The 25,897-nt window shown below is 37.3% G+C and overlaps 1 protein-coding gene across 5 annotated transcripts in view; it reads left to right on the top strand.

Annotated features, from left to right (window-relative positions):
- The window catches only part of SPINK5 (serine peptidase inhibitor Kazal type 5), an 84,638-nt gene that overhangs the window by 6,075 nt on the left and 52,666 nt on the right, over nt 1-25,897 (top strand). For all 5 annotated transcript variants that reach the window (XM_088838577.1, XM_055430708.2, XM_055430709.2 and 2 more), the window contains exons 4-10: nt 1,077-1,149; nt 11,032-11,159; nt 13,515-13,581; nt 20,977-21,104; nt 22,752-22,833; nt 24,187-24,314; nt 25,504-25,585. In XM_088838577.1, coding sequence (XP_088694703.1) covers nt 1,077-1,149; nt 11,032-11,159; nt 13,515-13,581; nt 20,977-21,104; nt 22,752-22,833; nt 24,187-24,314; nt 25,504-25,585 — 688 coding nt within the window. The remainder of the gene's footprint in view (nt 1-1,076; nt 1,150-11,031; nt 11,160-13,514; nt 13,582-20,976; nt 21,105-22,751; nt 22,834-24,186; nt 24,315-25,503; nt 25,586-25,897) is intronic.

The raw sequence follows: 25,897 nt of genomic DNA, 5'->3' as shown, positions 1-25,897 counted from the left end.
CTGCAACACAGAATTAATATCCTGGAAGTTTTCTGACATCTTTGCAATACTTCTAACTTGATTTCCTTCTCTCCAGTGACACCCAAAAAAAGTTTAGGTTAGAAAAGGAAAAATCCTCAAATCAAAGAAACTTAATTTACTTTTGAACAGAGAATTCATTCTCAGTTTCTGACCGTCAAAACTTCAACTCTGGTACCAAGACAACACTAAGCTAACCCATTGAAGATAATTATATTATAACTGGTAATGTGTCAAGGGATTTTATCTGACTTAGTTATATGCGCTCTGATCACATATGCTTCTAATGAAGACATTTTGGAAGATGAAGGAAGGCAGGGCAAAATTTAGGGAGGGGAGACTCCCAGGGCAATCTGAAGAATCCTTAGTCTTTTGAAAGCTGAATGTAAACCAGTAGATGTATTACTTACTAAAGAGTTTTCTACTTGTTAATATAAGATGTTTTGATAGGAGACTGAAACTGTGAGTAGAATAAATTTATTGAAAAATAAAACAAAAATACAATGCCTTTAAATATACAAGGCAGGTTATTTATCGCTTTGAAGCCACTCAGTCAATTATTATATTATTTATGTAAATTATATTGAGATAAACTTGGTTTCTTAACCTGGGAAGAAGGAGACTGTATGAGGCATTAAGGTTTTCTTTAAATTGCTCAGTTTGTTCTGTGGGTCCTTAAGAGGCTGGAACATAAGACCAAGATAGGTGAGTAGAGTTTGGGTTGATGTGAATATAGTATTTCAAAGGGAGCATTCTAAAAATAGTACAAGTGGCTTTTAGAGCTGGTGACCACCTGGATATTGGCAGTATTTAAGGTGGGTAGTGTGTTGTGCAGTTAACAATAGGGATTGTTGCCTTCAATAGGAATACATTTAAGATGGATATATTTCGGTACCGAGGAGAAGTTTGTGGTACCTGTGGTCATTTCTGGACACACTTCCATTTCTGACAAGCTAGACTGGGCTGAGAACAGCCAAAATTCAGTTTACCATGTACGATGTTAGTCCTAAAAATTGGGCAAGCATGTCTGAGCTATTCCATTCTTTGCTATCTTCCAGGGAAAAAGAAGCAAAATCCCAGAAAAGGTCCAGGCTTTTAACAAGAGCCTCCAGGACTACTGCCCCAGGAAAGGTGAGACTATTTTGAGTCAACTTGTCATATTTGCTTTGGAGATCACATTCAACTCTATTCAGATCTGTTTATTTCCTAATTACTAGGTCATCACCTGTTGTGAAGCCAGCTACTTAGAAGGGAGGGAACAGGGCTTAGTCCAGGGGTGGGCTAAATATCTGGTACAGCTTGTCCATAGGCCCAACCCATGACCCAACTCTCTGAAAACATTCTGGGCACTAACAGATGCTAAGAGTAAACCAGTGTGATGACTGCCTTGCATGGTCTTTTCTTGTTCCTACTATCCTATCTTGGTTCCAGCAAGGCCTTCATGGGACTATAGAAGTAAGTTCAAGTCTCAGAATTTGGACAATTTATGTATCTCTGGGTCTCAGTTTATTCACTTTTGATATGGAACATGGATCAAATGAGAATCTAAATTTAAAAGGTCAGCTACAGTGTTTAACATGTGTTAGCAGGCATGTGACTCATTTCCTTTCTCTTTTCCTCTGAACATATTTTCTAACACTTGGAGATTTCCTCTACTTCAAGTAGACTGGCTTGTGTATATCTATTTTGCAAACTGGGATTCAGGTTAATATTTGCTGGAGAAAACTGTTCTGTGGTAAAAAAAAAATTTGAAGTTTAATAAAATGAAAAAAAACTATACAGATGAAACCCAACACACAAACACTTCCCTTTATACATAATTTTTCATTATACAAAAATTTTTATTTGTATAAAAAAATAAAAATTCTAAGCCCTGCTTGGGCAAAGTCTCTGGCTGGCCTACAACATCTCACAATAAGGTATTGACGAAGCTGGGGCTATCACAAGGTCTTCTGACAACTAGTCATATCATTCTAGGTCTCCTATGTAGCTTCTTTTCCAATATCTTCTTTCTCTTCCTCCTCTCGTGCCTCTGACACATAACTAAAATGATCATTCAAGGAAGGCACACCCAAATTACCTTAATATCCCTGGTCTAACCAAGCTAACATCTTCCTTGTCAGTGTTACTCAGGACTGTCTGAGCACCTCAGCTTCCACAATAGACCTAGTCAATCAAAGTCTTTGCCTGGGCTCAAACAGTCTCACTTTTAAAACAATAACACAGTCACCAGGCAACTGATCAATAACGACAAACTGAGGAAAAGGGGGCTGCTTTTGTGCTCCCCAAATCTGTGAGGGTCAGTAAAGTTTACTTGTATTTTTCAAATCTGCCTTTCTTTGTCACATTTAGAGTGAGGCTTATAATGTAAAATCCATTCTCCTTCTCCTCTTTTTTCTTCTTGAAAAGCCTATATATCAATGGTGCTTAAAAAAATACAAAATACAAATAAGTGACAAAAATCTCCCAAATACACCACACACACACACAGACACACACACACACATATCATTTTTAATACTACTGTTTTAAAACATTACTAGTGATATGTCTTCATATATAGACATATATTTGCTGAATTTTAAAATAAGATTTTTAAGAAAATTCTAGAATATTGAGACATTATACTTCTCTGTTATCATTTTATGGCTGAATTATAATTTTGACCTCTCAATAAAGTTCTTATGGTTACATATTTTGCTACCTAGGAAATGATTTACTTATAAATTAAGGCAGTTAATATTTGGCTGTGTGCCTTAATTTCTGTCTAGATTTTTACATGTCTGTGAATAGATTAATGCAACTATACAGCTATATTGTTGTTATCTTTCTCCTTACTATAAAAGAAAACAATCCACTCTCTCTGTTTAGATTTCTCCCATCAAAAATTAACCCTGCCTCTTACTCTCAGACTAAGATGCTCTACCTGTTCAAGAAAGTTTCTCCTACAGACATCCTGTCTCCTGCATCATCAATCTATTCTTCATTAGTGTATCTGTCATTCTTTAACCTTATAATTCTGATATCCATTCCATCAACAAGACTTGTTGGTTTTTCCTCCAACCAATATTTCAGTTTGACTCCTTTTCGTGATTTCCATTCCTACCACCCAAGTTTTCTGAACTTCTATAATTTCTAATCACTAACATCTTTGGTCTATGTAGAAACTTTTGTTTTTTATTGATCAGTTCATTCATTCAGTATTTCTCATTGATTTAGGTTCCAAGCTTTCTAGTATATTAAGTAGGGTTACATGTATGTGTTTCCAAGTTCCTTTTTTGTTCATATTAGTTCATTTCTTTAATAACTAATAAGGCAATTCCTCTTTCTCACTTTTTCAAAGTTGACTTACCTATGTACAGGTAATATATTTTCCACATAAATATTTGAAATAAAAAAATTGACTAAGTTTATAAAAAATATTAAACTTGAGTTTGGGAACTCAGTATGGTTCAGGCTACCGAGAATTTATAAATTAATTTGCATAAAATTAACTTTCTAACATAGTAACTTGCCCACACCAAAGGCATAGAATATCATATCATTAATTCATGTAATTTTTGTATATCTTATGAGATCCATAAAATATTCTCCACAGGTATTTTTATGTTTTTGCTAAGACCTAGAAAATTGGCAATTTTACTGCTCTTTTGAGTGATATTTTTGTTGTTTATGGTATTTATACCTGATTATTGTTGGCATAGACAAATTCTATTGATTTCTATAAGTTGATCTTATATTAAAAAACCTTTATGATAACTTGTTAATTATTATTTCTTACATATCTTTTTCTTGGAAGTTGATCACATCATCCGCAAATAATAGATGTTCTATAACTTTCTTTTCAATTTTGTTACTTCTTTATTTCTTTTTCTTTCCTTATATCATTGGCAACAATCTAGCGTTCATACAGTAGTTCAACAGTAGCAATGATTATGAACTTCAAACTGCCCTTTCTTGGCCTATCTTAAATGCTATATATCTATAAAGTTTCTTGATTATATATAATGTTTACTATAGGTATTTTTTTTCTGTAAACTTTAGTAAGTTTAGAAGTTCCTTTCTGTTTTTATTCTTCTGAATTTGTTTCAATCATTATCATATGCCTTCTTGGCAACTATTAAAATGATTTTACAATTTTTCTCTTTCAATCAATTATTACAATACATTTCTGGATAACCACACTAATGTTAAATCATTATTTTCTCAGAGTAAATCATACTAATCACATAGCATTTTTAGTACACTGTTGAATTTGCATTGTTAATATTTAGAAAATTTGAAGCTATTTTTATAAGTGAAATGAGTCTCTACTTTTCCCTTTTAATTATTCTCATGGGGTTGGGAATCAATGTAAAATTACCCTGAGGGGTAGCACTTCAAACTATTGCTGAATCAGGAGTTCAGTAAATTCCCTCCGCAAGGAACAACAATAATGCTACCCAAAATTGAGTAAAATAACCACTTTAGCACTCTAGAAATTGACCAGCAGCCTATGTTAATCTGATAATCAGTTATGCTTGAAAAACTGGTGAACTTTGGGTAAGAATGATGGGAGTCCATGGTCCTCTTGCTTAATGATAATCACATCTCACCCCCATGGCTTGGTTGATATGAAGGGTCTACCAAAGAAGAGAAGACAATGTGGATCAGTAACTGCATGGCCAATGTTGAAAGGGGTTTATTTAATTTGGAGTTGTGGGCAACTGTCATATCCAGAGATATTTTTGGTTACTCCAGTAAGGAGAATGATCTTAGGGTTGTAGCGGTAAGCATATTTCTGCCTAAGTCTTCATAAAGGGGCAGCAGAGGCAAAAAGGGACTAAGCAATTCACAAAGTCCTAGCCAATCATGAAGCTGTGTGCAAGCACTTAAAAGACACAAGAATATCCCGAAGAAAAGCAAATGATGAGGCAGATATAAAAATAGCCTGAGTTTTTAATATTCTCCCATACATACATAGGTCCTTCTGTGGAGGATGAAAACTTTACTGGCTTTGAGAAGTTTGTACATAAACTGTGTCCAATCACTGGCCTGCTGCCAAGTTACACAGATCTAGGGAAAAGCAGCTCTGAGACTGCATTAAAAAAGAATTAGTAGGAGACTTCTCTGGTGGTCCAGTGGCTGGGAATCTGTGCTCCCAGTGCCGGGGGCCCTGGTTCAATCCCTGGTCTGGGAGCTACATCCCACCTGCCATGGCTGAGAGTCTGTATGCTGCGACCAAGAATCCTCATGCTGAAAGTAGGAGTCTGCATACCGCAACTAAGGATCCCTCATGCTACAATGAAGACTGAAGATCCCGTGTGCTCCAGCTGGGACTGGCCACAGCCAAATAAATAAATAAAAGCAAATGTTAAAAAATTAGGAAACTTGAAGATAGATTAATAAAACTTAACAGAAGTGGTACAGAAGGAAAAAAATATTGACCAAAAATGTACAGAGTTGCAGAGTCTTTGAGACAAGTATATCAATACATGTGAAACAGGGATGTCAGAAATAAAAGAGGGAGACTGGATAGCAAAGTTATTTGAAGAAAAAATGGCTTAAAATGTATCAAATTACCGGGCTTCCCTGAGAACTCAGTTGATAAAGAATCTGCCTGCGACACAGGAGACCCCAGTTCAATTCCTGGGTTGGGAAGATCCCCTGGAGAAGGGATAGGCTACCCACTCCAGTATTCTTGGGTTTCCCTTGTGGCTCAGCTGGTGAAGAATCCACCTACAATGTGGGAGACCTGGGTTGGATCCCTGGGTTGGGAAGATCCCCTGGAGAAGGGAAAGGCTACCCACTCCAGTATTTTGGCCTGGAGAATTCCATGGACTGTGTAGTCCATGGGATTGCAAAGAGTTGGACGTGACTGAGTGACTTTCACTTTCGTGTATCAAATTGGATGAAAAAGTTAATCTTTATAGTCAAGGATTTCAACAAATTCTAAATAGGATAAAGGAGATTTATAGCTAGGCTCAGGCTTCCCTGGTGGCTCAGTGGTAAATAATCTCCCTGCCTATGCAGGAGATTTGAGTTCCATCCCCGGGTTGGGAAGATCCCCTGGAGAAGGAAATGCAACTCAATTCAGTATTCTTGGATGGAAAATTCCATGGGCAGAGGAGCCTGGCTGGCTCAGTCCATGGGGTCACAAAAGACTCAGACATGACATATGACTAAACAATACCTCCACCACCACCTAGGCTCCTCATGAAAATGCTGAGATCAAGAGAGAATTTTAAAAGCAGCAAAAGTAAAAGCATTATATATACAGGTTATAATTGATGACTGGCTTGTCATTTATAATAATGAGGTTCAGAAGGCAATGGAATGAGATGCTCAAAGTGCTGAAAGAAAAAAAAATGTTAACCAGTATTCTATATCCACAAAAATTATCCTGTAAAATTAAGGCAAAATAAAGATATTCCCATATCAATGAAATCTGAGAGAATTTGTTGCCTACAGATCTTACAAGTAATAATATAGTTCTTTAGTTTAAAGGAATGACCACCAGATGATAACCTGGAATTATACAAAGAAATAAAAATCACTAGAAATGGTAAATATGGCATACTCTATAAATATATAGAGTATGCTTATTTTCACCTAGCTTCTTTTGAAGATATTATATACAGCAATGATTATAATGCTGTTTTATTTGGTGTACAAATATTATATAGCATATATGATAGTTATAGTACAAAAAGGGATAGAGAAAATAGAGCTACAATTAGGGCACAGTTTCTATATTTTACCAAAATTAAGTATTAATTGGTAGCAGATCGTGATCATTTAGGATGCTTATATAATCACCAGAGTAACCAATCAGAAGTGACATGTATACCTCCAATTAAAAATAAATTTAAAAAAAGAAATGACATATATAATAAATAAATAAAATCAACATGAGAATAAAAGAGAGACACTAGTAATATTTAACCCAAAATAAGGCAGTAGTAGAAGAATAAAGAAGTAAAAAGAACAAGAGTGTATTGAAAACAAATAGAAACATAGCATATATAGATACTATCCTATTAATAATTATATTAAGTGAAATGGTTTTGACATCCCAATAAAAATGCTGAGATTGTTACATGTTAAGAGAAAAAAGCAACTGTGCCTCTAGCACATACTCCTTGAATTCAAAGTTTTAGAAAAATGGATTTTAAAGCTATTTGAACTGGGGCATTTTGGGGAGAGATTATCTCAGACTAATATAACAGTTAATATTTATTCATCTGTTCAACTTTCCTCCTGCTTATTACCCCAGTGTAGATATTTTGTATGATTTTTGTAGCCATGTCTCCATTTTGATATCCATACAGATACTCACAGGATGCTTCAACTGTATCTCTCAAAGCTGATAAAATTATTTCTAATATCATTGTGCATGGGTGCTCAGTCACTATCCTTAAACTGTTATCTTCTCTTTCATCAGTTGTACTAGAAACTATAACCTTAGATTTTTAAAAGAGTATTCATTCACTTTTGGCTACGCTGGGTCTTCATTGCTGTGTGGACTTTTCTCTAGTTTACCCTTTAGTTGCAGCGCGTGGCTTCTCTTGTGGAACACAGGTGCTAGGTTACATGTGCTTTAGTAGTTTACTACTGAGCCACCAGAGAAGCCCAACATTAGCTTTTATATTAATTTTCTCTAGTTAATTTTCTGTTATTTATGTCACTCATTCCTATTTATGTCTGCTCTGCTGCTCATTTTACAATGAATTGAGCAATACTTTGGTCTTTAAATTTTCATTTTTTAAGTTTCATGGTAAGGGTATTTGAAGGTATCAGTGATCACCTACCTCAGATTTGCTCCTGAAGTGTTTTCATGTGTCATTCTTTGCCAATCATTTCTTAATTTTCCTCCCTCCCAAAGTTATTTAGTAATACATTATTTGATTTTCAAATATGCAATAATTTTTCCATTTAAAATTAACCCTTAATGTTATTGAATTATGTTCAAAGCACATAGGCCATTTGACATTGATCCTCTGGAATTTCATAAAACTTTGTGGCCTGATAAATATTCTGCTTTTATAAATGTTTTATATATTCTGAAAAAATTGTTTATTTTCTGTTTCTTGGATTTCTATTAAAATCTAATAACTTAATCATCTTAATTTTTCCTTTGATATGTCAGTTTCTGAGAAGTGTGTGTTAAAACCTCTAATATCAGCTATTGATTTATGTAATGATTACATTCTACTACTTATTCTTTGAAATATTTAGAACCTATATTATTGAATATATGCTCATGATTATTATGCTTTCTTGTTATTTTCTTCCCTTGTGTAATGTCCTTCTTTATTACCTATGATGCATTTTGGACTGAATTCTATATATTAAGTATTATTGTTGTTGCTTCTGCTCTCTTCTTACTTTTCTTATCCTATTATATTTGTGTATTTTTCAACTTTAATTATTTTTAGTAATTTTTTTTCTGCTAAAGTGAGGTAGAAAATATTCAAGGCCAAGCTTCAGCCTCTGCCTCTCCTGGTGAGTGTCAGAACAGGACAAGGGATAATTGCCAGAGCTGAAGGTTCTAGAACCAGTGTTGCTAACTCTAGTTTAGTGCCTCTTGACCAGGTCAGGAATCCATCTGTAAGCTCTCAGAAATTGTCAGCATCAGGAAGAGGTGTTCTCTGTGGGCTGTGATCCACCAGCCCTTGGAGTTTGGAGGAGGAGGTGGAGGTGGAGTAGTAAATGCTTGCACCTGTTCTCACCACCTCCCAGCTGGGCTTTTCACCTGCCCATCACCCTGCCAACACCTGTGACTTAGTAGCTGCTGTTTAGTTCACTGGTGAAGGGGCAGAAGAGGGATGGCCCCAAGTTAATTGCTTGGATCCTTATCCCCTTGCTTCTGAAGTTTCTCCAGAAATAATTTGTGAGAGAAAATCAACAGCTTTTCTTCATACTCCTGCTTTTTCCTTATGCTCCAGCAACACTTCTCTCTGCTCCTTAAGCAGGAGAATCTAGTTCCTATCCCCAGTCCTTTGCAATTCTCCATGCCTGGAATCTTCTTCCCACGGATCTTTAATGCCTGGCTCCTCCTCATTAATCTCATCTCACAGTAAATGTTACCTTTGCAGAAAGATCTCTCTTGACACTATATTTAAAATAGCCACCATCTGGATGCTATATTTCATAGCACTTATAATTTAAAATTGTTGTGTTTACTGTCTATCTTGTCCCATTAGAATGTAAATCCCTTGGAGTATGTATTCCATTTCTCTTTTTTGCTACACTAGGGTCATAGTCTAGTGGAATTACCTAGAACCTAGTAAATATATAATGGGTTTTGAGGAATAAATGAACAACCAAATGATTAACATAGCACATATGGCCATGGCTCATCCTGTTTTTCTATTTTTAACTTCTTCCTAAACATACGACATGAAGAGTGGGCTATGTTTTAACGATTTTCTTTTCTAGTTTAAATTCTTTTTCTTTTTTAATTGTCTTCTAGGAGAGTTCCTCAGCGAAATCTTCTGGTTCACGAATGTATTTTACATTTGTGTCTGTGCTACGTTTATCTTTGGTATTGTGTGGCATACTAGGTCATAGGACCATATTCGAAGTTTTCAAATCTATAATTAAAACATTTTGTTATGACAATAATGACAACAATTTTCTCTGATAAATGTGATATCATATTCTTTGATTTTAGATAGAGATTAAATACAAGTTAACTCTGTATCTTCTTTAGCTAGCTTATGTCACAATAATGAGTTGCCAAATAATGTTTCACAACTATTTCTTTCTTTCCCACCACAAGCCTGTAATGTGGATTGGGTGTGAATTCCCATATTTTAGATTAGGGAAGTAAGGTTCAAAGAGGTGAAGTGAGTGGGTGGCAAAACTGAGATCTGAATACTAGTCTTCAGTTGCTACCTAGTGTGGTTGTTTTCCTCACCAAACAGGTTTGTTGCTTTGTATATGTCATATTATTAGAGCAGAGATTTTGGAATTTCTCTCATAATCTCTAAAAGGTGTTTAGCTTTGTTGGTTTATCAGTACAGAAAACATTTAAAATAATAACAGCAACAACAATAACAAATGGCCAGGATATGTTTGGTACTGTTCTAAGAGCTGTATGTGTGTCAGTACATTTAAATACCTTTATAATCCTGAGAATCTGCTAATATATGCATTTTACAAATGAGGACACTACAGCAGAGAATGGTTAAGTAACTGTCCCAAATCACACACTGGTATGCGGCAGATTTAGAATTATGAACCCAGCAATCTGGCTCTTGATTGTTACTCTAATCTGTAATACTATAAAAACCTTATTGGAGCTTATAGTTTACAGAGAGCTTTCATATCCACTGTCCACTGGACCTTATGACTACTCTGTAGAGAAGTCAGGCAGGCTTTGACAAACAGGTTACTAAATATCAGAGGGGTGACTCGGCCCCCTCACCCAGATAGCAGGTGTCTGAAATCTTACTGAAATAATTTCTTTTGAAATTAGACTATATCTCTGTTCTTGGACCATGTTTTATTATTCATGATTTTGTTACCTCACTGCAATCTCTTTATTATATTTTCCTTCTCTACTGTATTATACTGTTGATTTACAATGTTGTATCAGTTTCTTCTGTACACCAAAGTGATTCAGATACACACACACACACACACACATTCTTTTTAATATTCTTTTCCATTATGGTTTATCACAGAATACTCAATACAGGTCTCTGCAGCACACTGTATTTTAAAAGTATTTTGTATTACCCAGTAGATTGTGAATGAGTTCAGGGCAAGGACTGTGTTCTACCTTGGTTCTAACACATCACAGATTATCCACGTTTACTAACAAATGAATAAACAAGTAAATGAGCTCTATAGTTAACCATGTGAATTACACAGCACTCAATGACCTGCTTCTACACACTGGCACTGCTCCAGGTAGCTAGTGTGTCTTGGGTAGAGAGCCCCGGAGCTCTATAAAATTTCTGAAGATAGTGTTGTAAGCATTACCATTAAGATGGTAAATGTCAAGTTCCTTTCTCTGTTCTTCAGGATATATGTAGTGATTTTCGGCCTTATGTGAAGGATGGAAGACTTGGATGCACAAGGGAAAATGACCCAGTTCTTGGTCCTGATGGAAGGACGCACGGCAATAAGTGTGCGATGTGTGCGGAGCTTTTGTAAGTATCCTCACCCCCTTGCAGGCTAGCAGGTGAGTCTGTTGAGGATGCACTTGGTTAATGTTCTGAGAACCACCCCACACAGCAAGGAAGTCCTTTTCCTGAAGCATGTTATCCTTGGCCTTTATAGGGTGAAATGGTCCCTGCTCCCACAGTGTCTTCTTCTCTTTTTAATTCATATTATCTGATAATGTTTCTTAAAAGGAGTGGATAAAGTGGTTGTACTTGTTATCTAATTCAAGACTGTTAATTTGTTTAATTATAATGACTTAAATGCATAGTGTCATTTAAGGCACAATATTTCAAAATTTAAAAGGTGCTCTCTTCTGGAATAATCTAAATAAGTCATTTGACATGCACTGCTTTATTCAGGCGTGTGTAGATACTCGAACTGAAAATGGCAGTCAAAAATAATTATGTCATGTGCCTAAATGTATTAGTTGTACAAAAGGTGGGGTGGGCTTTATGAAAGGGAAGAACTCTTGGGTTAATCTTTTTCTCAGTGCCTGATGCTACCCTGAGCATTGAGCCCCAGATATGAGTAAGATCCAGTTAGTCTTTAATATTCTGGCTGTTAAACAAAGCACAGACTCTCTAATCTGTGTGTTAGAAAGCCTTAAAGTGCTCTGTTTACATCGTTGGATCTTTAAAATCAGGACAGAGAAAGATTCAACAGATTAAATAACTTTGCACCTGTCTTTGAAAATCACAGTATGCTATTATGGAATTCAGGCCTTCTCTGGTAGCTTAGTTGGTAAAGAATCTGCCTGCAACGCAGGAGACCCAGGTTCAGTTCCTGGGCCAAGAAGATCCCCTGGGGAAGGGATAGGCTATCCACTCCAGTATTCTTGGGTATTCCTGGTGGCTCAGACTGTAAAGAATCCGCCTGCAATGCAGGAGACCTGGGTTCGATCCCTGGGTTGGGAAGATCCCCTGGAGGAGGGCATGGCAACCCACTCCAGTATTCTTGCCTGGAGAAGCCCCATGGACAGAGTAGCCTGATGGGCTACTTATGGGGTCGCAAAGAGTCAGACATGACTGAACGACTAAGCACAGAACATTGTGGATTTCAAGGGCATGTACTCTCAGGTTTAAAAAGCAGAGACTAACTGGCAAGAAATTAAAAGATGCTTACTCCTTGGAAGGAAAGTTATGACCAACCTAGATAGTATATTAAAAAGCAGAGACATTACTTTGCCAGCAAAGGTCTGTCTAGTCAAGGCTATGGTTTTTCCAGTGGTCGTGTATGGATGTGAGAGTTGGACTGTGAAGAAAGCTGATTGCTGAAGAATTGCTGGTTTTGAACTGTGGTGCTGGAGAAGACTCTTGAGAGTCCCTTGGACTGCAAGGAGATCCAACCAGTCCATTCTAAAGGAGATCAATCCTGGGTGTTCACTGGAAGGACTGATGCTAAAGCTGAAACTCCAATACTTTGGCCACCTCATGCGACGAGTTGACTCACTGGAAAAGACTCTGATGCTGGGAGGGATTGGGGGCAGGAGGAGAAGGGGACGACAGAGAATGAGATGGCTGGATGGCATCACCGACGAGATGGACATGAGTTTGAGTGAACTCTGGGAGTTGGTGATGGACAGGGAGGCCTGGCGTGCTGTGATTCATGGTGTCGCAAAGAGTCGGACGTGACTGACCGACTGAACTGAACTGAACTGGCTTCCAGACAGTAAATCATCCTCATTTCCACTTTCTTATCTACAAGGCATGACTTTCAGTGCTCAAACCTGCCCTAATTCTGTGATTTTGTGTTTCTTTTCATTCCCTAGCTAAAAAAGAGAATTTGACCTCCTTGACTCCTGGTTGGTTTCTTGCTCCATAGAAATAGATAGTCATGCCTATTTCTAAGATGAGACTGCAATTATATAATAGATCTGAAAGGATTTCCAAGCTTTGCTCAATGTAACTTTTTAGTGACAAGGGTGCTTCTACAAGTGAAGACAAATACTTTACAAGGTATAAAAAGCTATACATAAGGGTGTGTTTGACAACATGTACTTCAGATGCTTAGTTTGGTTTCACCCTTGTCACAGTATTGTTTTAAAGCTCTTGGTTCTGCCTGTTAAAGCGAGTTTTCCTGACAGTCTTATGTTTGTCAATCAAGCGGTCACACCCATCCAGTTTTACAGAACAAAGCTTCTAATTGACTGTCAATGAGTCAGTTTCACATCCACCCTTATCTCTGGCAATTTTCTGGCTCAAAGATTCAAGACAGGGGAAAGTTTGTCTCATGTAAGTGGATGGGTTTAGCAAGCTAGAGCACAGGATATAGAACTGCTTAGCACAGAACTGGGCATTGAAAATCTGATACAGTCATAAATCAATCAACTTTTTTCTTAACAGCTTAAAAGAAGCTGAAGAAACTGCCAAGCAAGAAAATGAAACTAGAATTCGACGTAATGCTGAAAAGGTAAATTTCTCATCAACATAATTTAGTTCCTGTGGACATAAATATTAACAACTTATACTTGAACCTTTAAGGTAATTCAGTAATGTCACTGTCCATTATTATATTGAGCTTTTTTCCTTAAAGTTCCTCAAGTTGAATTCCTACTATACTACTCCTAGAATAATATTCCTAGTATATTAATCATTAGATTCAACATTAAAATAGCTTTTCCCACCTAAAGCTCAAAACGTTCTTTTTCTCTCCTTGCTTAAAAAAAAAAAAAAAAGACAAAATTTATGCAAATTAAATATTATTTAGTTTCCACCAGTCTTCTCTTTGGCTTAAATTACTTTTGCTTTGACTAGATTAGTTTAAAAAGCAATACATTATAAATGACAGAAATAACTTTAAAACAATTCCAGAGTCTTTTAAACTGTATATTCACTGGTGTATTTTATGTATAATCCTATTAATACAAGTTAGTTATTCATTTTCCCATCATGGTTATTATGTTCAGAGAGGCCTGCATTTATAAAGGTCATGCTTCTAATTAAACAAAAACATCAAATACTGACATTGTGGTTTTTAAAATACCTTTAAAATTAAGGTTTTTTTCAAATTATTTGATGATTTAGCTTTTCAATCTAGTATAAAATAATTATTCCTTTTGTTAATTGAATACTCATTGTAGGTAACGTAGCATGGATTCTTTAAATCACCAAGGTTATTAAACCTTACTGTCAATGAAAATGATGGTATTTATTTTGGTAATAACGTTCCCTGGTGGCTCAGTGGTAACAAAGCCGCCTGCCAATGCAGAAGACGAGAGTTCAATCCCTGCGTTGGCAAAGTCCCCTGGAGAAGGAAATGCCAACCCACTCCAGTATTCTTGCCTGGAGCATTCCCATGGACAGAGGAGCCTGGCAGGCTACATGGGGTCACAAAGAGCCAGACACTACTGAGTGACTAAACAGCGACAACAAAGTCTCTTGCTGAGAAGTGAGAACACTTGAGTTTTAGTCCTGCTGTGAGTGTGTGAAGCTGAGCAATTCATCTCTTCTGTCCATGTCTCAGTTTACTTATTAGTAAAATATGGAGGCTGGGTAAATGATTTCAATCTTACCCTCCTGTTGGATTCCGATTCTGTGTCCTGCGCTCTTTTGTGCTAATATAAGGCTACTATTTTTGCGAATTATAGAGCCTGTATTTTCCTAAAGGGACACACAGGTCCAATTCTTGGTAGTTAAGAGCTGAAGTTCCACTTCATAATGCAATTCACTGAATCAAATGTCCCACCCTAAATAGGGCACTCAGAGTTTAAGAAACACAGAACATTGATAATTATCAATACTTTGTTCAACACTCACTGAGATTTCAAAACCACTTCTTTTGTGGTGGTTGTTAAATTTCAGTTTAGCACTTTGGGTCATCTTGTGAGATCAATATTTTATTACTTCATCAACAGACAGTTTCTTTTCCCTTATCTTGACTGTCTCAACTACTTTCCCTTCTTTTACTCTCAATGGCTGGGGTCATTGTTTTGATGGGGTCATTCGATGTGATTTTGTTGAATGGGACTGCATTAGAGTGATGGCTCAATACTTACTCCATGATTAACCTGTCAGTGGGTTGATCATACAGTATTTCTTTAGAATCTCCTTGGATGAATCATAACTTATAAACTGAAATTATCATGGTTTCTTTTATGGGAACCATTGAGCATTAATTTTATTACCATGCTATGATTGTCAGGCGACAGTCTTCTGTGTCTATATTCCTAGATTGTTACAATCAGGAAGTTGAGAGCATACCCATTACTCCTCCAAAAACAAGTATCTTCTCATTAGATTCACTTTTAAAGTATCCTAGTGAAATATGAGTTATTTTTTTTTAATTAGAGAATACTAGATCTAGGAAAGGTCCTAAAGAGCAGCTGTTCTGAAAACCTCCTTTGTGTTAGTAGAAACTGAAATCTCAAAGGTGATGGGACTTTGCTATGGTTTCCTAGTGACTTAAAGCCACAATTTAATTTCACTTCTGATTTCAAATCACACAATTTTGTTAAATAAGGTTTTTAATTGAAGTATATTTAACATGAAGCATCATGTTAGTTTCAGGTATGCGTCATAGTGATTTGATATACATATATATACCAAAATAGTTTTATTTAATTCTATATATTATAAATATATAAAAACTTTAAAATATATATTTATTCCAAAATATTACTTATATACATCATTATTCATATATATATATATATATATGACCTCATCAAATAGAATTTTGAAAACACAGAGAGAAACTTTAAAATACTGAAAGCATCAATCAGGAAATTTGTGGATATAGACATCTTCTGAATTTTGGGATTAAGTCACAACCTTCTTAGGTTTTCTGAATAGATATATCTACTACTGTGGGCAAGAATCCCTTCAGTTCAGTCCAGTTCAGTCGCTCAGTCGTGACCGCCTCTTTGCGACCCCATGAATCACAGCACGCCAGGCCTCCCTGTCCATCACCAACTCCCGGAGTTCACTCAAACTCACCTCCATCAAGTCGGTGATGCCATCCAGCCATCTCATTCTCTGACATCCCCTTCTCCTCCCACCCCCAATCCTTCCCAGCATCAGAGTCTTTTCCAGTGAGTCAACTCTTTGCATGAGGTGGCCAAAGTATTGGAGTTTCAGCTTTAGCATCAGTCCTTCCAATCAACACCAAGGATCGATCTCCTTTAGAATGGACTGGTTGGATCTCCTTGCAGTATAAGGGACTCTCGAGAGTCTTCTCCAGCACCACAGTTCAAAAGCATCAATTCTTCGGCGATCCACTTTCTTCACAGTCCAACTCTCACATCCATACATGACCACTGGAAAAACCATAGCCTTGACTAGATGGATCTTGGTTGGCAAAGTAATGTCTCTGCTTTTCAATATGCTATCTAGGTTGGTCATAACTTTCCTTCCAAGGAGTAAGCGTCTTTTAATTTCATGGCTGCAATCAGCATCTGCAGTGATTTTGGAGCCCAAAAAAATAAAGTCTGACACTGTTTCCACTGTTTTCCCATCTATTTCCCATGAAGTGATGGGACCAGATGCCATGATCTTTGTTTTTGAATGTTGAGCTTCAAGCCAACCTTTTCACTCTCCTCTTTCACTTTCATCAAGAGGCTTTTGAGTTCCTCTTCACTTTCTGCCATAAGGGTGGTGTCATCTGCATATCTGAGGTTATTGATATTTCTCCTGGCAATTTTGATTCCAGCTTGTGCTTCTTCCAGCCCAGCGTTCCTCATGATGTACTCTGCATATAAGTTAAATAAGCAGGGTGACAATATACAACCTTGACGTACTCCTTTTCCTGTTTGGAACCAGTCTGTTGTTCCTTGTCCAGTTCTAACTGTTTGCCTCCTTAGGTAAGTTTATTCCTAGGTATTTTATTCTTTTTAGCCCTCTTAGTCAACAAGAGTCTGAAATTCAGTACTTGAGTGCAATCTCAGAAACCACAGAATGATCTCAGTTCATTTCCAAGGCAAACCATTCAATATCCCAGTAATCCAAGTATATACCCCAACCACTAATGCTGAAGAAGCTTAAGTTGAACAGTTCTATGAAGACCTATAAGACCTTCTAGAACTAATACCAAAAAAAGATGTCCTTTTCATCATAGGGGATTGGAAAGCAAAAGTAGTAAGTCAAGAGATACATGGAATAACAGGAAAGTTTGGCCTTAGAGTATAAAATAATGCAGGACAAAGTCTAACAGTTTTGCCAAGACAACATGCTGGTAATAGCAAGAGACGATTCTGCACTGTGACATCATCAGATGGTCAATACCTAAGTCAGATTGATTATATTTTTTGTAACCAAAGATAGAGTAGCTCTAAACAATCAGAGAAAACAAGACCAGGAGTTGACTGGGGCTCGGATCATGAACCCCTTATTGCCAAATTCAAGCTTAAATGGAAGAATCTAGGGAAAACAACTAGGCCACTCAGATATGACCTAAATCAAATCCCTTACAATTACAGTGGAAGTGACAAATAGATTCAAGGGATTAGATTTGATAGACAGTGTGCCTGAAGAACTATGGACAGAGGTTCATAACATTGTACAGGTGGTGATCAAAACCACCCCTAAGAAAAAGAAATGCAAAAGGCAAAATGGCTGTCTGAGGAGGCCTTGAAAATAGCTGAGAAAAGGAGAGAAGCAAAAGGCAAAGGAGAAAAGGAAAGATATACCCATCTGAATGCAGAGTTCCAGAGAATAGCAAGGAGAGATAAGAAAGCCTTTTTAAGTGAACAATGCAAAGAAATAGAATAGGAAAGACAATAGAAAAACAGAAGAATAGAAAAAATAGAAATAGAAAAACAATAGAGTAGGAAAGACTAGAAATCCCGTCAAGACAATTAGAGATACCAAGGGACCGTTTCATGCAAAGATAGGCACAATAAAGGACAGAAATGGTATGCACCTAATGGAAGCAGAAGAAATTAAGAATAAGTGGAAGAATACACAGAAGAACTATACAAAAAAGATCTTAATAACCCAGATAACCATGATAGTGTGATCACTCCCCTAGAGCCAGACATCCTGAAGTGTGAAGTCAAGTGGGCCTCAGGAAACATCACTGCAAAGATAGTAGAGGCGATGGAATTCAAGCTGAGCTATTTCAAACCATAAAAAATGTTGCTGTGGAAGTGCTGCACTCAGTATCCCAGCAAATTTGGAAAACTCAGCAGTGGCCACAGAACTGGAAAAGGTCAGTTTTCATTCCCAAAGAAAGACAATGCCAAAGAATATTCAAACTACCACACAATAGCACTCATATCACATGCTAGCAAAGTAATGCTCAAAATCCTTCAAGCTAGGCTTCAACAGTACATGAAGTGAGAACTTCCAGAAATACAAGCTGGATTTAGGAAAGGCAGAGGAACCAGAGATCAAATTGCCAACATCTGCTGGATCATAGAAAAAGCAAGAGAACTCCAGAAGAAAACCTACTTCTGCTTCATTAACTATGCTAAAGCCTTTGACTGTGTGGATCACAACAAACTGGAAAATTCTTAAAGAGATGAGAGTACCAGACCACTTTACCTGCCTCCTGAGAAATCTGTATGCAGATCAAGAAGCAGCAGTTAGTACTAGACATGGAATAACAGACTGGTTCCAAAATGGGACCAGTAATCCTTTAGTATGTCAAGGCTGTATGTGGTCACCCTGCTTATTTAACTTATATGCACAGTACATCATATGACATGCCAGGCTGGATATTGCCAGGAGAAATATCAGTAACCTCAGATATGCAGATTTCACCACCCTTATGGCAGAAAGCGAAGAAGAACAGAAGAACCTCTTGATGAAAGTGAAAGAGGAAAGTGAAAAAGCTGGTTTAAAACTCAACATTCAAAAAATGAAGATCATAGCATCCCATCCCATTACTTCACGGCAAATAGATGGGGAAACAGTGGAAAGAGTGACAGACTTTATTTCCTTGGTCTCCAAAATCACTGCGGATGGTGACTGCAGCCATGAAATTAAAAGATGCTTGCTCCTTGGAAGAAAAGCTATGAAAAACCTAGACAGAGTATTAAAAAGCAGAGATATTACTTTGCCTACAAAGGTCCGTCTAGTCAAAGCTATGGTTTTTCCCATAGTCATATATGGATGTAAGAGGTGAACGATAAAAAAGACTGAGCGCCAAAGAACTGATGCCTTTGAACTGTGGTGCTGAAGATTCTTGAGAGTCCCTTGGACTGCAAGGAGATCCAACCAGTCAATCCTAAAGAAAATCAACCGTAAATATTCATTTGAAGGACTGATGCTGAAGCTGAAGCTCCAATACTTTGGCCACCTGATGGGAAGAGCTGACTCACTGGAAAAGACCCTGATGCTGAGAAAGATTGCAGGCAGGAGGAGAAAGGAATGGCAGAGGATCAGATGGTTGGTTTTCATCACTGACTCAATGTACATGATCTTGAGCAAACTCCAGGAGATGGTGAAGGACAGTGAATCCTGGAGTGCTGTAGTCCATGGGGTCACAAATAGTCGGAGACAACTGAGCAACTGAACAACAACAAAAGATAAAGATTAGTCTTGATGGCCCAAAATTCTAAGTGAAGAGTGAAGAAAATTAGGTTCACTCTCTGAGGTTTCCACCTGCAATGTTAGAAATGAACACTGATAAAGGGGGAAGAGTAAATTAAAATGATCCAGAGTAAAAAACAGAGTAAGCATAATGCTGTTGGATACCGTCGTGTTTCTTTCCCCTTGCAGATTATGCAGACTGTTCTTGACTTGTTCCTATTAAGTAGCTCTTAGATATCTTATCTCACAGATTCTATATTCTGCTTACTGGCAACATTTCTTTTGTCTTGGAGGCTGTGTTTTATTATGTTCTTATTTTTTTGGAACCCCATGACAGATCTTTATTTATTTTTTTTCACAGATTTGAAAGTTAACAGTAACTATCTGATCTTAGAAAATATTCCTCAGCCTTATTCTTTCATTCAGAAAACTAAGATCATGGCATCTGGTCCCATCACTTCATGGGAAATAGATGGGGAAACACTGGAAACAGTGTCAGACTTTATTTTGGGGGGCTCCAAAATCACTGCAGATGGTGATCACAGCCATGAAATTAAAAGACGCTTACTCCTTGGAAGGAAAGTTTTGACCAACCTAGATAGCATATTAAAAAGCAGAGATATTACTTGGCCAACAAAGGTCCGTCTAGTCAAGGCTATGGTTTTTCCAGTGGTCATGTATGGATGTGAGAGTTAGACTGTGAAGAAAGCTGAGCACTGAAGAATTGATGCTTTTGAACTGTGGTGCTGGAGAAGACTCTTGAGAGTCCCTTGGACTTCAAGGAAATCCAACCGTCCATTCTAAAGGAGATCAATCCTGGGTGTTCATTGGAAGGACTGATGCTAAAGCTGAAACTCCAATACTTTGGCCATCTCATGTGAAGAGTTGACTCACTGGAAAAGACCCTGATGCTGGGAGGGATTGGGGGCAGGAGGAGAAGGGGACGACAGAGAATGAGATGGCTGGATGGCATCACCAACTCGATGCACATGACTTTAGGTGAACTCCGGGAGTTGGTGATGGACAGGGAGGCCTGGCGTGCTGTGATTCATGGGGTCGCAAAAAGTGGGACGTGACTGAGCGACTGAACTGAACTGAACTGAACTGATTCTTTCCTAGACTCTTTTACCTTTTAGTGTATGTACCACATAGTAGATACAAGTACCAAGTAATTTGACAATATAATTTCTATTTTCTCATTAACTCTCCTTAATATATTGTATGTGTTTACAAACACCTTCTGGATATAACATTCTTTGACTATAAATACATGATCTCATTTTTCTAGGTTAAAGGGTAGAAAGGTACTAAATGTAATTACTTGTCTTTTTAATAGGATCTTTGCAAGGAATATGAAAACCAAGTGAGGAATGGAAGACTTTTCTGTACACGGGAAAGTGACCCTGTCCGTGGCCCTGATGGCAGGATACATGGCAACAAATGTGCCCTGTGTGCTGAAATTTTGTAAGTATAGATGTGGTTTCTTTGGAGTGACTCAAAAGGTGAAGTGAAGATTGACTAAAATGATGGACAAGAACAGTTTTTATGGGAAGATTTGCTTTGAGAACTTCTGAGTAATGTAGTGTCCTCTACAAATCATAATACCACCTAACAAGCAAGCTCTAATATTTCTTTTTTAATACAAGTGGATTCTAGTTTCCAGTAAGATGACTGGATCACACAATACTTGTTAACATTTCTTCCTATAACCTTTGTAAGCCTTCCTGTGAGCTGGTCACAGTGTATGTGTTCTCAGTCATGTCCCACTTTTTGCAACCCTATGTACAGATGGAGAGTTAAAAGTAGGCACCGGACTGATTATTTTCCTTCAGTAATTACCGCATTAGGGCTTCTCAGGTGGTGCAGTGGTAAAGAATCTGACTGCCAATGCAGGAGACACAAGAGAAGTGAATTTGTTCCCTGGGTCAGGAAGATCCCTTGCAGTAGGAAATGGCAAACTGCTCCAGTATTCTTGCCTGGGAAATTCCATGGACAGAGGAGCCTGGAGGGCTATACAGTCCTTAGGGTCACAAAAGAGTTGGATATAACTAAGCAACTGAGCACACACATACATACATTACCCCACTGTGGCAGAATAGATGGGATGCCCACAAAAATTTCATGTTCATATGTGAACTAGATTAACTCTATCTTTTCATCTTGGACATCTGGCCCTGGGAAAAGAACAAACCACAACACCTAAATTAGGACACATATAAAGAAGGCTCAGCAAAGATCTCATCACCCTTTCTTTCAGATCCTTGAACTCTATAAGCTCTTTCCTCTGAACTGCTAGTTCTTCTGTTGGTCAGCTAATGTCTCTTCTGCGTATTTCATATCAAAATTATACTTCCTTGGATAAGATCTGTTAAAATCACTGATTAAATTCAATCTTTATAACATTTAATAATTTCATAACAATAAGAATAGTTTATATTTGTATAATTATTTCTAGGACTATCTATTGACCATCACTCTGCTCTACTGGTCTGTAAGTTCTAAGAAGATAGAGTATGTGCTCATATCGCGAACTACTATACTATATGTCCAGGGTACTATCTAATGCTTGCCAAAAAATAATTACTAACCAAATGTTGAATAAATAATGGATGAATGTATGGACAAAGATCCCTGCTCTCAAGAAGTTTAAGGCTAACAGCAATACATGGATGCGTATGCACATGTGTGTGTGCGCACACACACACTCTCTCTGCCAAGGAGAATGAAAACTGTCCTATAAAAGAAGAGTGTCCAAAATGAAAGCACAGTAAAAGATGTATAACTTATTTCCACTCTGAGGTATGGGATGTCTTCTTAAAGAAGGTAGAATTTAAGCTGGGGGAGATTTAAAAGAGAAATGACAAAAAAAAAAAAAAAGATTGCTACAATGGGAAGAAATGGCAAACAGCAAACTTGAAGGCAAAATGAAAGGGGTTCTTTGGGAAAATAGTAAAGATTTCAATTTAATCAAGGGCTTTAGGGTGATTTGAAAATGTTTGTTCTAAAACTCAGGAACACTTGGTTATTTCTACCTGCATCTAAATGACTGTTTTGCTGCTTGAAGATTCAAAACATCTATATTCATTCCCTTATTTTCGTTTCTGTCTCCAGCAAATGGCAATTTTCAGAAGAAAAAAATAAAGCAGATGAAAACTTGAGAAAGGCTAATGAAAAAGTTAAAAGAGATACTGAGGTAAGGATGAGTTTGATCAACTTAGTTACGACTTTTATGGGTGTGTGTGTGTGTGTCTTTTCCTCTAGAATGGAATGGCTACCTGCTCCAATATTCTGGCCTAGAGAATTCCATGGACTGTATGTAGCCCATGGGCTTGCAAAGAGTCGGACACAACCGAGCGACTTTCACTCACTCACTCACCATCTTAGCTCAGATACCTACCAGCTTTCCTTTGCACTGATGCATAGGCATCCTGCCTGGTCTCTACTTCTAGCCAGCATCCTCCTCAGTCCTCAAGATTCATCTTCCATACTGTTTTCAGAGTAGGAAACATCCATGAACCAATGGCATTATGGAAATCTAATGTAAAGTATATTGGACCATTTCATTCCATGAAGAAACTCTACTTAAAATAGCTCACTACCTTAATCCCCTTCTGTCTTCATGCAACTCTTATTGTTAAGGTCTCAGTTTCAATTGCTTTCTCCCTTCAATTCTATGTTACAAAGGCCTTTTAATTTTAGCTATCAAATGCCCCCCAGCTATCCTTTTATGTCTCATTTTCAATTTCTTCCTTCTTCTCTTTTCCTTTCTTCCTACTTTCCTTCCTTCCCTTTCCCTCCCGCCCTCCCTTGTCTTCTATAGTTTCCCTAACTTCAGTCTTTAGTCATTTAAACCCTCCACACACCTGACTGGATAATATTTTTAAAACAAAAATCTGATTAGATTTTTCTCTGCTATAAATATTGTTTTCCTGTTTCCTATGAATAAAGTGCAGAAGTCTTTTCAAAGTTTAATGGTCTGATTCTGACTTATCTTCAAATTCTCCTTTTGACCAGTTCCCAAACCTTCCTCTTTGGGTCCTGATAATTCTTTAGCCACTGTACTCATGGCTATGATAGATTATCTCAAAATAACCTGTTCTTTTACACCTCTGCCTTTGCATATCATAATTCCTCCTGGAGTACACTTTTTGCCACATTGCTTTCCTAGGCACATTCTAAAGATACAACTCATGTATAAATTCTTCTGGGAACTTCCTTGAATCATTCTTTCCTTTATACTGGTGCACAATTAATTTAGACATGTGTCATATCCCTTAGCTTTTTATATTGTAATCCCTTATCCTCTTCATTCAACATAAAAGGGCCAAATCACATTCATATTTAATCTCTCTAACTTAATACATCTGTTGAATACTAAGTGAATGACTCTTTTAAGGAGAAATATCACAAAAATTTTAGAAAATTCTAAATCCTAAAAGTTTAATTTTTTTATTCTTAATTCCTCTTTTCTAACATCTTTGATAAAGAATATCATACATTTATAAACAAAGAACCATCTCTAAACTGTCTGATCTCCATTATTCAGAAACTGTGCAGTGAGTATCAGGATCGTGCCAAGAATGGAGTACTTTTCTGTACCAGAGAAAATGACCCTATTCGTGGACCAGATGGGAAAATGCATGGCAACCTGTGTTCCATGTGTCAAGCCTTCTAGTGAGTACAGACTTTTAGAATGTTGAGGAGTGAAAGGATCCTACAGTGATTTAATAGAACTAGCCTGTTTTCAGAATTGGGGAGGGAGCTGAAGAAGTTACACAGAGAATGTTAATAATAGAGGTGGGAGTAAGTATCTAGAGCTAATTATGCCAAGATGTCTGTTTCCCCCCAAATCTATTCCTTAGCACTGGAACATCCTGATTTACACAAATATCAAATTCTCCTACTGCTGAAGCTTCATATTGTGAACCTGTTGTACAAGTTTATAGGCATTTAGTCTTCCCAAAATTAACACATAAACTGCAGAAATTGATTATTGAAGTTGTCCATGAAACATCCATGAACTCATAAAAGAACAGTACATGTTGCTTTTTATAATGTGACATTTCTCAGTAAGTTATAATTGAGTTTGGTTTCAAAATTGGGCTCAGTTGATTTGATTGAGTTCAGATTAAGTAGTTCACTACATTTAGTGTGACCTGTTGTTTTGACTGACAACCGTGTATGGTTGAAATACCATCAGTTAGCTGTACATATCATACAATTCCATTGTACAAAACAAACTAAGGCTCATTTGTCTTGTCAAGGTGTGGCAATTATTAATCTTTTTCTATCCACCCTACATTTCCTTATAGAGAACACAGTCATGAGTAGGCAGTACACATAAATTGAATTAATAAAAGCTAGGGAATACATGAGGTGGTAGATTGAACATAGACTTGAGATGAAAGCTCTTGGTTAGTTGTGGTCGTATCCTCAGATTATAAGCAAAGCCCTCACTACTTCCCCTTGTCTCTGTGAAACAAGGGGACCAGTCAGTGTGCTTTGTTAAGGCCACTTTCAGCCACAAGGTATAATGTCACCAACTACTAGTTTTGGTATCTCCTTGATGAATGCTGATGATGTTCCTTTTCTGAGCATAGTCAAGAAAGGTAATTTTCAGAAAGCAAGTCTCCCAAAGCCACAAGTATTGCTATCTTTATTTCAATGTTAAGCAGAAACTATGAAGAAGATATGGTACTTTACCATAATGTGTTGTGTGTTATTTCTCATTAATATGTAGTGATAAAGGGGCCAATTTGCTCCTTCCTAAGGCGGGAGGACAGATTAGCAGTGTAGGGACATGGAGAAGCCATTGCCTGGGTTTGGTTCTATGGATCTGTCCTTTTTCCACCCCCTCATTCAGCCAAGCAGAAGCTGAAGAAAAGAAAAAGGCTGAAGCAAAAGCAAGAAGTGAAAGAGAATCTGGAAAAGCACCCTCATATGCAGTGAGTAGACTATAATTTGAACACACTTCAAAGAGCCTAAATGCTGGCATACTGCCCTGCAAAAATCCCCAGAAAAATCTTAACCCTTCAATCTAGAAATGACATTGAGATGCATGCTGTGGGAGACTGATCAATTCTTGCTGCTTCAGAGACTAACTCTGTACAATGAAAAGGACTTATTTGCACTCTGGAGAAAAAAAAAAAAGAGTGCTAGTTCTACTTTTGTCATGTAACATACTGGGCTAGCTTTTGCTACTGTTTTCGGAAACACTTGGTGTGTATTTTCTACAGGTGAATTTTTGAAATTTCACC

This window comes from Moschus berezovskii, chromosome 8 (assembly GCF_049115385.1).
Source record: "Moschus berezovskii isolate FMDL1 chromosome 8, NW_MosBer_1.0, whole genome shotgun sequence".
Lineage (NCBI taxonomy): Eukaryota > Metazoa > Chordata > Mammalia > Artiodactyla > Moschidae > Moschus > Moschus berezovskii.
Note: the sequence above shows the minus strand (reverse complement) of the source record. Positions and strands in the feature narration are given on the sequence as shown.